Source organism: Netta rufina, assembly GCF_964035555.1.
Source record: "Netta rufina genome assembly, chromosome: 15".
NCBI lineage: Eukaryota > Metazoa > Chordata > Aves > Anseriformes > Anatidae > Netta > Netta rufina.
The window spans coordinates 10900663-10914878 of record NC_140138.1 but is presented as its reverse complement, the minus strand read 5'-3'; the positions used below and the strand labels follow the sequence as shown (position 1 = coordinate 10914878).

The window sequence follows — 14216 nt, the reverse complement described above, 5'->3', positions numbered from 1 at the left end:
TTTGCCCCTTTTCCTGCATAACACAGCAATTTGTCAGTGTTTGTCCTCAGTGCTTGGTTAGGATTGCCTTTCATCTTAGAGGGAAATGTTTCTGAAACAGAAGAGGCTTTGATACTCCCTCTGACATTACGACAGTCTCTGCACTGTCACATCTCACTGTGCCACCACCTCAGGCTGTGATGCCAACTGCACGGTCATCCCTTGCCATCCCTCAACCCTGGCCATAATGCCATCTTGTGCTCTCATCCACGACTTGTTTTCTAGTATTTTGCTGCCTGAAACCACAAATGAGATGCAAGCTGACTGGGTCCTCATCCAGTTAGGCTACACAGTTCATGAAAGAAAAATGAGATACCAAGTTGTTTCCACTATTTAAAAAAATGTTAAAAGCACGAGGGAACACTTGTAAACAGCACAACAGAAAAAAAAAAAATCCTAAAAATGAGTTACTTAAAAGAGATCAGAAGGTAGGTTACCAAATTGCACAGACACTCCTCACACATTGTTCCCTGCAGTGATGCTGCTATCAAAATTTTTCTCTCTATTCTAAAAGCAAAGATCTTTCATGTAGGGCTCAGGAGCTTTTGTCTGAGACAGCTGGGTGGATCACAACCCCTTTGCTTCATACATACGCGACTAAACAGGATGTCAGAACCTTACAGAATTTTAAGATTTTCTCTGGAAACATACCAGACTAAATACCCTCCCCCAACCAACTGTTCCCATGGATTGACATAATATTATTTTACCTCCTGTAGCAACATATTAACTGTTGGTTTCTTCTTTTTTTTTTTTTTTTTTTTAATGACAGCAAACCAGACATTCTGAGACAATCTGACTACTATTTTCCCTAAATGGCTTGCTACACAAACAGTATTTGAACAGGATATTTTTAATTTTTTTCTGTTTAGTTCTCTAATGATTAAACGCTATGACATGCAGCGTCTACAGATAAGATAGCAAGTCATTACATTTAAACATTAAAGGCATATCTTCAGAAGCTAGTACCGCTTCATTTGATCTGACTCCTCAGATCAAGCATATCAGATAGGGTGTTTTTTTCCTCTTTGCCCTACATCATGTGGAGAAGTTGGTATTTTCTGCTTAAATCAGAAGAAATTTAATATGACTCAGTCTGTTTCGTGTATGTAGCCGCTTATCTTGTTTCGTTTGCAAATATCGTATGTATTCTCTTGAGACAAAAATAGTGCAAGATGATTAGTTAGGCAAGTTCATTTGACACCATTCCCCCTTCGTGACGCTGAAATCTAAAATCTGTATATGGTATACAACTTAAAGTATATATATGCAAGCTCAGCTCTGGGAGAGCCACACAGCAAGTACTTTCCTTCCAACCAGACGGCTTCCTTATCCCATCAAGACGACCACAAAGGTAAGCTGATTAGACCCTCTGCTTTCAGAAACACAAAAGCAAAATGCTCCCTAAATGGAAAGCACCTATGCAATTGAAATATGCATTCTTATACCAGCTTCCAGTGTGCCATAACTTTACAAGGTATCATAGAACAGAATCAGCATTCAGACTGCAGGACACAAAAAGACAGACCGGTGCCCTTCACAAAAGCTGAGACCATGCTGCAGTTTTTAGTTTTTCCTTCAACGCTTCCCCATTTTTTATCCTGTCAGCAGTGAGAATTAGGTGAATGGCAGAGCTCCAGATTACCTTGCCTAGAACTGAGAGGGGGAAATACTTTGCACAAGAAGCCACTGGGACCAAATAATTGCTAGCAAAACAGAAGTAACTTATCTGCCTTAGCTGGAGAAATGCTCCTTGCCATCAACACGGATTTGTCCCATTGTCTCCTTAGATCTCCTGAGACATTCAGAAAGAAACTGCAAAGACTGACAATTTCTTCTGCTGCAATCAAACAGGTACGGAGGCATCTCTTTCATATTCTGGGCAAAGTTTCAACCAATGTGTAGATCTCAAATCAACGTACAGACTATAAATAGTTACCAGCATTGATTTCCTTCTAACCAATACTGCTTTCCAAACTTAGACAGGATGGATGATGCTGTTGAAGATCAGTTAGGAATTCAGGATAAGAGATTTCTGTTCTCTTGTGGTTTGCAGAAATAACTTTTCTATGTCTCAGTCCCTCTTCCTTACTTAACATGAAGCTACCTCACAGTAACATTGCAAGTTTTAAGTTGCACCCAGTCTGCACTGGAGTATGCTACAAAACTGCAGACGCATTGATGCTGTACTCACACTACAATAACTGAGAAATTCAGGCCTTGTAGCATTTTCTACTACTTTGGCAAACAGACTGTTGCAGCTGTTGGTGGTTGACTGAAACAAAGAGTATGTTCTGTCAAATGCTGTTGTATCATAAGAAAATGCCTCCACCATTCTATTACGAATCATATTTAACTCTCAATAACTGTTCAATATACTGAAATGCCAAAGTGTGGATAAAAATCTGGTTTATTACCATCTACACCAAAACAAACAAACAACAAAACATAATTAAGACTCTTTTTTAAAAGCTACTATGAAATGTAGTCTTTTAATGATGCAGCAGCCCAGCAGACCAAATTTAGAATGTCACTACATTTATTGCGTGCAGCTGAACAGAAGATTACCCTCTGATTTTAGATTTCCTTGAAAAGAATTGATTATTGTTCATTCTACACTATTATTTTTATTCTTGTAAAGATCACTGCATTTATAGACAATAATGTCAGATTTATGTTTTTAATTTCAATTAAATTTATTCCAGATGTAGTTCTAGGGGACATACTTGGCCCTATCTTTTACTTATACTGTAAATATATGCTGAATTTAATTGAGTAATAATCCAGCTCCAAGAAAACCCACAAAGAATTCATGAAGTTTTGTGGTGCTAGCCACCTTTGATTTGCTCTCCCAGTGCAATAGAGGCATCAGATCTTTCTGAAGCCCCCCACTCCCGCATGCAGAATTCCTCCCTCATTTCCCAGCCTTAAGTGGAAGCACCTGCTGCAGACATCTGTTACAGAACGCTCCCCTTACAATTAGATGAATAATGTCTCCCCTATCACATACTGTCACAGCAGCAACTTCAAATAGAGCCATGAAAGTGGTAGAGAAGTCATTTTAATGACTAAGTAGCTCACATTTAATTTATTTTACAGTTCAACAATGGCCATCACTGACATTCTTTCTACTAAAGATATTGAATCTGCTCTCTCCAGCTGCCAGGGTAAGGAATGGTCTCTCTTCAGCCAGAAGATGCATATCATTTTTATGTCTTAAGATGGCATGCCTGTCATTTTCCCCTTAGATTCCTTCCCTGTGAGATCTCATTGTGGCTACATTAAAGTATAGCCCCTTGAATTCAGAAAGTCTTACAAGTGCACATTTGGTGGGTAACATTCCCCGAAACACGGAGAAGCAATTAAAGGGCCACAGCTTCAGTTAGTACCAAGCTGCCTCTCAATTTCTAAACCTGTTGAAGATGTAACTGGCTATCCTCGTCCTTCAAAATGTAAAGAAAAAGCCACAGCTTGCAGAATCCAATCACCAGCTGTGAATCAATGACTAGTCTCAGTTCTCTTAGAGTTCTTCCCTGGCAGGATCAAGCCTAATTTCCAAATGCTCAGCGAGCTAGTTCGAGACGGCTTAACTTTCTATCAAATTCTTCACCAAAGTAAAAGTGAACATGCAATGTTAGGAGTTGGTCTGCAAGCCACAGCAGCACCCTCTAAATATTTATTATTAATTGCATGACACAGATCGCAAAGATCCTGATTTAGCAGGATGTGCATTGTAGCAGAAAATGTCAAACTAGCTGAAAGGATATGTGGCCACAGGCACAGAGTGATTAAAAAGGGAAACTATCCACTACATCATCTTCCTTGCTACACTGGGGAACAAGAGGAACAGGAGCAGGCTGATTTTTAAGAAAAGACATACATATTCCCCAGGAATACATCCAGTGGGAGCAACTTCAGGGGAAAGTGTTTAAGAGGTTTTTGTTTCTTCCAGCTGCGGATTCCTTCAATTACAAGTCATTCTTCTCCACGGTTGGTTTATCCAGCAAAACCCCTGATCAGATAAAGAAGGTTTTTGGAATCCTTGATCAAGACAACAGTGGTTTCATTGAGGAAGAAGAGCTTCAGTAAGTACTGCTCAGCTGATGTATTTCTTTGAACAGCGTAAACCTTTGAACATTCTAGGTGCCCTAGAAGAACCTTGCTGTTATTTTTAAAACAAAATGCAGTACTTCGCCTTTCCTTGAATCTGGGTGGACTTCATCAGAAATTAAGAGCAAGCATTACGTTTTTGTTTGTTTGTTTGTTTTTGGCATGAATTTAAGTTAGAAAATCAGAAATACCAACATGCCAAGGTCATTTCATAGAACAAAACTCAAGCACAGCACTCTACCCTGTTCAATTCCAGGCTGTTTCTGAAGATGTTCTCTTCAAGTGCCAGAGTCCTCACTGCTGCAGAGACCAAGGCTTTTCTGGCTGCAGGTGACATTGATGGCGATGGCAAAATTGGAGTAGAAGGTCAGACTTTTGGCAATTTCATTGAATTGATGTTTTAAAATGCATGCATTTAGCTGTGTTTAAATGGTAGAATGAAGAATGCATTACAGCAATTTGGCCTGCTACTTTCTGACACAATTTTTATACTAGCAAATAATCCTTTGTTTTCATAGCCTTATTTCTGTTTGGTCTCTATTGCAGTAAAAGCACATTTAAGCCCATTGTAGAACCTGTTCTTTCAACCCATAACAACAGTTTTGGGGTTAATTTCTACAGTGCATCTGATCCATAGACTCATTGTGAGGGATTTTTAAAACATTCTGAACATCTGTTCATTCTCTGCATTTTCATTTCAGCAGTGGATGCTTTGCACTTCTGGTCATATGCCACGTTCACTTTTAAACAACTTCCAACTACATAAATTTATTCATCTACCACTTTCCAAGGCTGGCCAGTGTTACCAAGTGGATAATTCAGTAAAGTAACACTGGTATTTTTTTATTATTATTTTTTTTTTAATCTAGAACTGCTACAAGGTGGCACATAATTTTCTGCTGGAGAACTATCTGATATTTGCAAATTTCACTGGGCAGTCCTATGAGAAACCAAATCAAATTCCTCACGAAACCTCACAGAGATGATGTGAACCAGCCAGGATATTTCTTTTAGAAATTGCAGCAGAGGAAAATAGGGCATTAGACATCATGTATTAGAGATGAAGTCACTGAAAACAGGGCTGTCTTAGCTGAACTAGGACAGGTGGCAATAACTCCAACAGACACACGTGCTAATCTTAGCCAGAGTTTGGGAGGAGAGAGAGACACTGTTGGAGGAATTTGCTTCAGCAGCAGCTTTTGCTGCTTCTGTTTATGAGTCCCAAATAGAGCATTATATTACGCTTAGATATTAACCATCAAATTTCCCATTCTGAAGTTACGTCACTACTAATATTTTTTCTTTGGAGTAATACAATAAAAAAAAAAAATACCCTCACATTGAAAGCTACAGGCTTGACCTAATTAATTCATTCTCTGCAGCCTTAGCTATTATCAGATTTTGTAAATGGGTTAAAGATAGTTTACTTTTAACTCAGGATTTCCTACAAATATGAATTTACACTCCTCTCTGCACATATTCTTTTTAAGGAGTGAAAAATCTGTCACACCCCCAGAATCCCAGTTTAGCAGTAGCTTGTGCAGTGTTATAATAACTTTGGGAGCCCTCCATGGCTAGGAGTTTAGGACATTTTTATCTACCTTTTTTAAGGATGTTAATAAGCACTTTCATCTAGTTTTATTCCCTGCCTTTCTCTTTTTTTTTTTTTTCCTGACAGAATTCCAATCTCTGGTGCAGGCATAAGCAGCATTAGACCAAAGGCAGCCTTGGACTGACTCTTCCAATTACCTCGTCCAACAAGCACTTCGCACTCAGCATGTGTTTGTACATTTTTATATTGTTTCAGGCATTAGCAATTCCCCGTACACCAAGTTCACACACAGGATTGCTGAGAAATCTTGCAACGTACAGATGTTTTGGTGACACGGCATTGTTACGTTTCCATTGTAAAGAAGGCACTTTGTCATTTTCAACTACTCCTAGTGTTGAAATCATGGCTGGAGGATGGGACAAAAAGAAACATTTAAAAAATCTGGGGAAAAGCTTTTTTTTTTTTTTTTTTTTTAATTTATTTTGGTTTTGTTTAGGTTTTCCATCTCTGTACTTTACCATGCTGACTTGCCAGACACAGTTTTGATGTTCTTAAACAATATGACATCTTTGAAAGCTTAATTGTCCTGATTTTGTTGAGTTTTATTTCTACTTAGTTCTCTGATCCTTTAGGAAAAGCAATGCTAACAAGATAGCCAAAAATAATTTATATTCAGTTCCAGACCTGAGACTCTGAGAAAAAATTTAAGAGGAGCTGACACATAGCTCAAAGCATGGAATAAATTTGTGGGTAATTTTACAAAATGAAGTACTAGGCTACAGCATACATCGTCAGAAAGTGTTTATAACCTAAAACGTAACTCTCCCTCAAGAAGATTTATCTTTCATGAAACCTAAGGCAGCTGTGAGACAGAGGAGAAGGTTCTAATCCCACATCTGACACTGTCACAAGTCACACTGCCTTGATGACATGGGCCAGGCCTGGAGGTTTTTTTTGTTAATCATGAGCATGTTGCTTGTTACCTCTTCATACCTACTAAACAATAATACTTTGTCACATTTGTGAATGTCTGTGTTCACTACAGATGAAAAACAGCCAGCCTTGCTATTTGATTATCTTAAAGTGAAGCAGAGTACAAATACCATCTGTCTTATGCAGCTAAGTAACAGCCATTACTCAATTATTTCATTTATTATAATGAATAATCATCTATATAACCCATTATATTAGCAATTTACGTAAGTATGAAAATTACAAAGAACTAGTCTTTCCTTTGGTAAGTGTCTTACATGGTTTAGAGCTAGTTAGAGCATTGTTTTCATTAACGAACAAAGTAAATATTATTCATGGCTAAATGCAGAGTTCAGTAGACTGAGTAGATGCTGTGCATTTCTGGATGAGTGGGTTGGAAATCTCCCCATCAACATTTAGTTGAGACCTCTCCCATCTACCATGACTTGGTTCCAGCTCAGAAGTAGACTGTCATTTTAATCCTCCCTGCTGAAACTGGGTGATAATTATAACATAATTTGGCAGCTGTTTTGAAGAAGAGCAGAAACAAAGCCTGCTGGAACTTTTATGTAACATTCAGTGCTGGCATTTCTATGAATTGCGAGATGATTATGTGAGGCAAGTGCAGCTCACTCATACCCAGGCATGTAAGAGAGCTCTTCGGCAGATTTAAGACTGTTAATGCAAAAGAGGAATTCTAGCAATCAGATTCACTGAAGCCTTGGCAGAATTATAATGAATATAAATCTTAATTCTATCCCCAGTGCCTTTGATGTTAAATCTGGGCTTAAATTATAGCTGCTGTTAAATAGAGCACTGAAATATTTTGCATAATGATGAGACTAGTGGTTCCTTTTACCTTATTCATTTTCCTATCTGCTGAAGAAACAAGCCAGAGCAATCCAGACCTGCAGCAGTATACAGATATAACACACACATTAGCTCTTCACACTGCTAATCATTAAAATATCATGTCATTAATTCACAAGCAGATGGCACACACAATACACTAAGTGACAAGCCTGACATTTTATTCGTTGCACACCTGAAAGTCTCATGTGGAATGCAAGAAATGCAAGACTATCCTGCATTTCAGAGATGTTAAACAACTGTACATCAGTCCCTTCTGTTGCCACAAGAGGGGAATTAAGTACTTCTATGAATTAGGCAATTTTTACACATATTGCAACTTTAAGTAAAACTTAGAGAACTTTCTTCATCAGAAAATCCATCCTTCTTAAAACAGTAAGTCCCAGTAACAAGACGAGTTTTAAATTTTACTGAAGCCATCCAGCCATTTCATTAAGAAATTACAGTAAAACTCTAAGTCCTCAATTTTTAAAAAAGCTCATAGCCTGTTCATCAAAAACAATGCTTGGGTCCCTGTTAAATCTTCTGCTGGCCCTAGGAAGCACATTTTTAGAGCTGAACTAAATTAGAAGAGAATAAATTCCAAAAAGAGGAAACAACTTCTTTTGTGTGACAGACATTAACAAATGAAAACAATACCGCTCATCTTCCATTTAAAGACATACTTTTACCAAGTATGGCACTACACAGACATGTAAGTGCCAACAGCAATCGACTACACAGAAAACTGAAAAATCATCCTTAACCTTTATTCTATATCCCAGATGATGCACCCAAGGAACGTACCAATTGTCACTTAATGCCCGTTGCTTTGTAGCATATTGTCACAGAATAAACCAAGCAGCAGATGTAAAAGGAAAGATCACATCATTCATTCACCAAACTACAGAAATTCATAAAAACATCTGTAAAGTAAAATTTTCTCGGAAGGTTCATTTAAATTAGTTTAAGTTCAGCCGGTGGCGGCCTTCAATTTTTTTTTTAGGGAATAGCAAGGAGTGGTCTCTGGACTTCACACTGCCATAGTGCTAGAGAAAACCTTTGTTTGCAGGATCTCTATATGGATGCCATCTTAAGTAGCAAAGAGACGAATGGTGATTTCACAATGTTACCACAATCAAGGCACAGGATCACAGAGTAATCTATGCCACAAGAGAGTTCTGGTGGTCACTAGTGCAATCCCCTGACCACAGGGCCAACTTAGATCATACCGCGCTAAGATGAGTTTGAGTATCTTCAAACATGGAGGCTCTATAACCTCTCTGATCAATCTGCTAAGTAAGGATTAAATCCTCTGCATCAAGCTTTTATGAATAAAGTACACAAATAAAACACTGATGAGCACACAGTTAAAACCCATATTCTATTATACATTGTTTATGCTACATCAAATCAGAAAGGATCTAACAACACCCCGCATAACACACCAATAATCTGTTCTCGGTTTCTAGAGTAATTCCATCCTACTCAGTGTAATACTGCTTCTTAATTCCCAGCATGAAGGAAATTTTGTTTATATGTTTTACCTCCACTTAAGACAATTCATTATCGACCCAAAACACAAGCAGCAGATCTGGGTCCCACTGAGCCCAATGACTGAGTTTTCAAACACACCTCAGCTGCATACATAGTCCCCTCGTTACCATTAGGAACAGTTTAATCTCTAATCCTCCCAATACCTCTTGCGAAATAAAGACTTACTATGCTCTCTTAAAGTGGGAAATCAATACATTTTGAATCAAAGAATTTTGATCATCCTACACAAGCTCTTACAAGAAGGATGTGGCGGGTCAGGGTTTGGAAACCTATTCTCAAAACCCAGGCTATTGCTCCAGACACTGAATGTACCATCTCTCAAACTAAAATTTGGTTTGTCCTGATAAAGAAGGGATAAAGGAGCAGAACCATGCTTGCAAAGATAAAATCTCCTGATATATGGAAGCTGGCTGCCTAGTAACTCTTATGTTGCTAGGGAATACTCCAAGTAATTTTACCACCACACTATTCGTTTGGAAATCACGACCTAGGGCCATTTGTAAACTACAGATTCAGTTTCAGTTCTCCAACTGTTCAAAATCTGGCGTTCATTTTCTAACAAGAGGAATGAGAGAGCACAGAAAGGGCAAGGGGATGTCAGAACATTTGTTACATGCACAGACTGGTAAAGTTTCTTCTTTGAATTAGCAGCCAGCCCATGTGGAAAATCTTTGATGCAGCATCATCAGAGGCGCCTGGAGCCCTTCACCCAGTGTGGGCAGAGGGGGCCAAGGCTGGATTCATTTCCTGGAATGGGTTACTGAAATAGATACATCTTGATTAAATCCCTGAACAGACATGTACATAACATTTTTATGCTTAGTTGCTTGTATTTTTACAACATTATAATAAGTGGGTGCAGTGGAATCTGAACTTATTCAGTGTTCGTATTTTATGGAACTGAATTTCCACGTTACTTTTGCTTGCAAGCACACACAGAAAACATTAGGCTGGTATGGACTTTCAGGAAAACTTTCTGCACAGAAGGCCTAAGGAGCACACTGTCGAAGAGATGGGATATGGTTGCTCAATAACTTTTGATTTGCTTATCAACAGGTCTTATACTCATGAAAACAAGAAAATCAGAGCTTCTGTGTATCAAGCTGCAGAAAAGAAAATCAAATTACCACATTGGTAACTATATAAATTTATATTTTGCAGTCTTTCAGTTGTGGTTTGGTAAATTAGATTTTTTTATTTTAAATATCAGTTCTTTCCCCTTCTATTCCTTCCCTATGAATGCCCACCTGTGAACCCATTCTCATTGTTTTTTGGTTCCCTCTCATCCAAAATAATCCTGGAGATTTCATGGCTGCACACAACTGTCTTTGGTGCCATCTACAGGCAAACTCTAATCAACTACATAAACACTCAAAAAGTTGTATCAATAAATGCTTTGTAATCTCAGCATGGTCTTCTGACAAGAACTGCTTCTTGAATGCTCAGAAATTCCAGCACAATTATTAGAGAATTATATGGAATCTCTGATCCCATGCCATATTCTCAATTATTTCCTAGGAATTTGACCCAAAGGTAAAGCTAGATTCCCAGACAGAAAGACTGGATCATTAAATTTATATATTCTCCAGTTCAGGATAAAAAGTCTTTAAAAATAACTTGCTCAGTTACTTTTATACAGTCCAGAAAGCTTTGCTTTCACAATGTTAAATTTACCATATAGCATAGGTTTAGAATAACACTCCTTGCCTGACTTCATCTTTTGAAGAAACAATCCAAGAAAAACTAAGAAGTGCAAGATGAAGCTTTGTCTGTATTTCCACGTATATGACTGCTGAGAGAAAAGACAGCAGCTTTATGTTACATTGACCAGGTGTTAGGATTTATGTTATATGTAATGGCATTACTCAAAGACTATCTAAACCTACAACAGTACTCTATGCATATCTATATGCATAATGTTCACCCCCTATATGCATAATGTTCACCCACAGCTTTTTACACCATTTTAATTTCAGCCTTTTCTCAAGGCCACTGATTTCGAACAGATTTCATTAGATTGCCAAATGGAGGACCCAGCAAGAAAAAAGTTACAGCTTGTGCTTGGCCAGTGGTCAAATCCTTATGGAAATATATCTTCTCAATACAGAAAAGAAGAACCAAATATTACTGATTCCATTGCTCACATCTTCACTTCTTACCTTTAACTGGTGCGTAGTGCTTTGTGCTGCTGAATGACTGACAACCGTCATACTATAAATGGACACATTTACTATTATGATTTAAAATGTGTACCATGTAGTGAATTAATACTGAGCAAAACGTCTTCAGTATTAAACTTTTATAGTCTGAAGTACATATTGCAGTAATTGGGTAACCAACCTTTATGTATGAGCTTATTAAAAATACTTCGGGCTGATTTACAATGACAAGTTTTATCTACATGAGATTCTACTTGCATGTCAGTCATTCTTACTACATTTGTATCATTGTAGCATTATTTGAAGATTATTAAGGCAATTACAGGAGTAATGCTTCATGGGCAATCAGTGTCAGGATTGGACGCTTGGAAGTCAAGATCTACAATGAAGATGTCCATTTGCAGCTATCATTTCAGTGGAAAAAAAAGTTCATTCACAGCTCAAAAATCACTCACTAGACTATAAATAAGTGCAAGTGAGACGATTTACTTTGATGTCACCACCTCATATATTGTGTAAAACACCATGCACATTCCTTTGGGATATAAATATCAATCTGATTAGCTAGCAGGTCTTGTTAGCCACAGTAACTTATCCCCTAGGGTATGTGAGCCATCACGTGGCTCCAGGACTTCTGTAAAAGGTCAAGAGAGCTTAACTGAGATCTATATAAGTCATTATCTCTGTCATCTGAAAAATAATCAAGTCAAGAGGACTCTGCAGACCTGAAAGATTTTTCTGTTCTTGGTGTGCGAAAAACTAAGCAGCAAGGTGAACTGAATCTTTCCTCTGGGAGCTTTTCAAGTCATCCCAACAATCCATGCAAAAAAAGCATGGAAATAACCAAAGATTCCACAATGTCATGCGGTTCTATAAATACATTTGGTTTCATCCTCAGCTTGTGCACCTGAAGCCATAACTAGAGATAACACCAAAGCAGATGCACTGCGGATGGAATAGCCTGCTCCTGCAGGGCAGCTCCCTTGGCTTGCGCTGGGACCTACATTCCAAATGTCCCACTAATCAAACCTGGCTGCCCATGAGGCAGCGTCAAAGGCTGATAGAGCAAGATCAATGTGAACAAGATAATTGTGAACTCTACCTAATCTTATTTATCATTTTACAGTAGCATGGCTCTTGCTGACAGAAGCTGAAATTGCTGCTGGCCTACAGAGTTGCCAAGGTAAACTTTAACTTTTAATTTTATTTTTTTCCGGTTTATATATCAAATTCGTCTTTATGTGTTATGATTCAAGACCCTCTTCTTTTCCTACCCTTAGTCTCACCAAAGAAGGAAGATTTTCCACTGAGTTCAAAAGGATTTCATAAAGAAATTCTGAAATAGTTGGAAGGATTGAATCAGGCTTAAATTTTTACAGCTATTACCAACAACTAACTCCAAACGCTTTCATGACTGAAGTATGTCTCACGTCTTTTTCCTCTCATCTTTAAGACTTTTCCTGCAGAACTTCTCAGCCAGTGCCAGAGCTTTGACTGATGCTGAGCCCACGGCATTCCTGGCAGCAGGTGACAGGGATGGAGATGGTAAAATCGGAGAGGATGGTAAGACTCCCTTTATGGAATGGAGTAATACCTGCTGTTGAGACTTCCTAGTGACTAGCTCTAGGCAGCTGCCATGCTCCCTACGCTGGCTGTTACAGATCTGATTCTGAGGTGCTCAGCTCTGCTCCATCGTAAAAAGGATTTAACACAGGACTGTGTTTGTATTTTGCCCACAGCTCTACGTAGTCAGTCCCTTTTTTCACCTGCAGAGATTTCAGAACTGGAATACAAACTTATATTTATAAAAACTTAGTATATAATTTCATTGCTTTGTTATTGAACTATTGATATGACACTTAAATGCAACATTTTTTATGTTTTAAATATCTATTATAAGTACACAATATGGTACATTTAAGGAATGATTATCAGATAAGAGATACAGAAAATACTTTTCTGAAGATGCAGTTATAACATATGGTGTCATTTTACTGTTCTTTTCTTTCTTTTTCAGAGTTTCAAGCCCTCATCAAATCTTAACAGACACTCAAAAAAAAAAAGTCTAATATCTGTGCCAAGAACAATCTTTCCCATTGGAAGCACATTATTTATTTATACATTTTGTACCTTGAAAGGTCACGAGCAATTATTAGCGCGTGACTGCGTATTGCTAAAAAACATATGAAGTAGCATAAGAGCGTAAGTACTACTTAAACAATGTTCCCCAATGTTTTAAGCAGAAGCTCGTTATACCACTGGGAGACTGAATGGCAGTCCACTCTGTTCATCTGAATTTTGGTCTTTACAGACCCTAGTAAAAATGTTAAGAGCAGGAGAAATCAAAAACATCTCTGTGGGCCATTTAATTTTCAACATTTGCATAATAGCTAGCATATGCTGTAAAAAACTTGAATTAATAAAATTTCTGGGTATAAAAATTGATTATGCTAACTGGTGATATTATACTTGCATATTCAAGAGATGTATTTAATAAACCATATGTTTTTACGTCATTCTTTATGCAACTGATTATGCTTCATAAACTAATTAAATTACAGGACTTAGTGTTAATTAAGCTGTTAATTTTAATAAAAGATCAAGTGGATCAAGATGAATCCAGATTACTGAAGCAGAAATACATTTACAATTCTGCCAGGAATAACTCACCTTCACGTCCACCTGATGGCACTATTGCTCCACTTGAAAGAAGTTAAATCAGTATTCTGTTCGAATTAATTCAAGCCAGGACATTACTAGTATCCTGTCTGTCCGCTTATGTTTATGACTCAGTTTTGCCAGATTAAATTATCTCTGAACACAGAACGATAAAATTTTTGTTTTACAAAGGAGTGGACCCTGTCCCTCAGAATCTGGGACCTGGATGAAAGTCAGAAGTAAGGTCTGTGGTGCTGGTTTGCATCAGGAGAATATTTTTTGGTGGGTCCACTGAGGACACTGAATCCCCTTTTGTGGCA

The 14216-nt window shown here is 37.9% G+C and overlaps 1 protein-coding gene across 1 annotated transcript; it reads left to right on the top strand.

Annotated features, from left to right (window-relative positions):
* Nucleotides 1-3145: 3145 nt before the first annotated feature.
* LOC311215140 (parvalbumin, thymic-like) lies at nucleotides 3146-13955 on the top strand (the record flags this gene model as incomplete). The annotated part of the gene is made up of 5 exons (XM_084296167.1): nucleotides 3146-3206; nucleotides 3992-4124; nucleotides 4406-4546; nucleotides 12692-12801; nucleotides 13837-13955. The coding sequence occupies 5 exons, from the start codon at nucleotides 3146-3148 to the stop codon at nucleotides 13953-13955; spliced, it is 564 nt and encodes a 187-aa protein (XP_084152293.1).
* Between the last annotated feature and the right edge of the window lie 261 nt (nucleotides 13956-14216).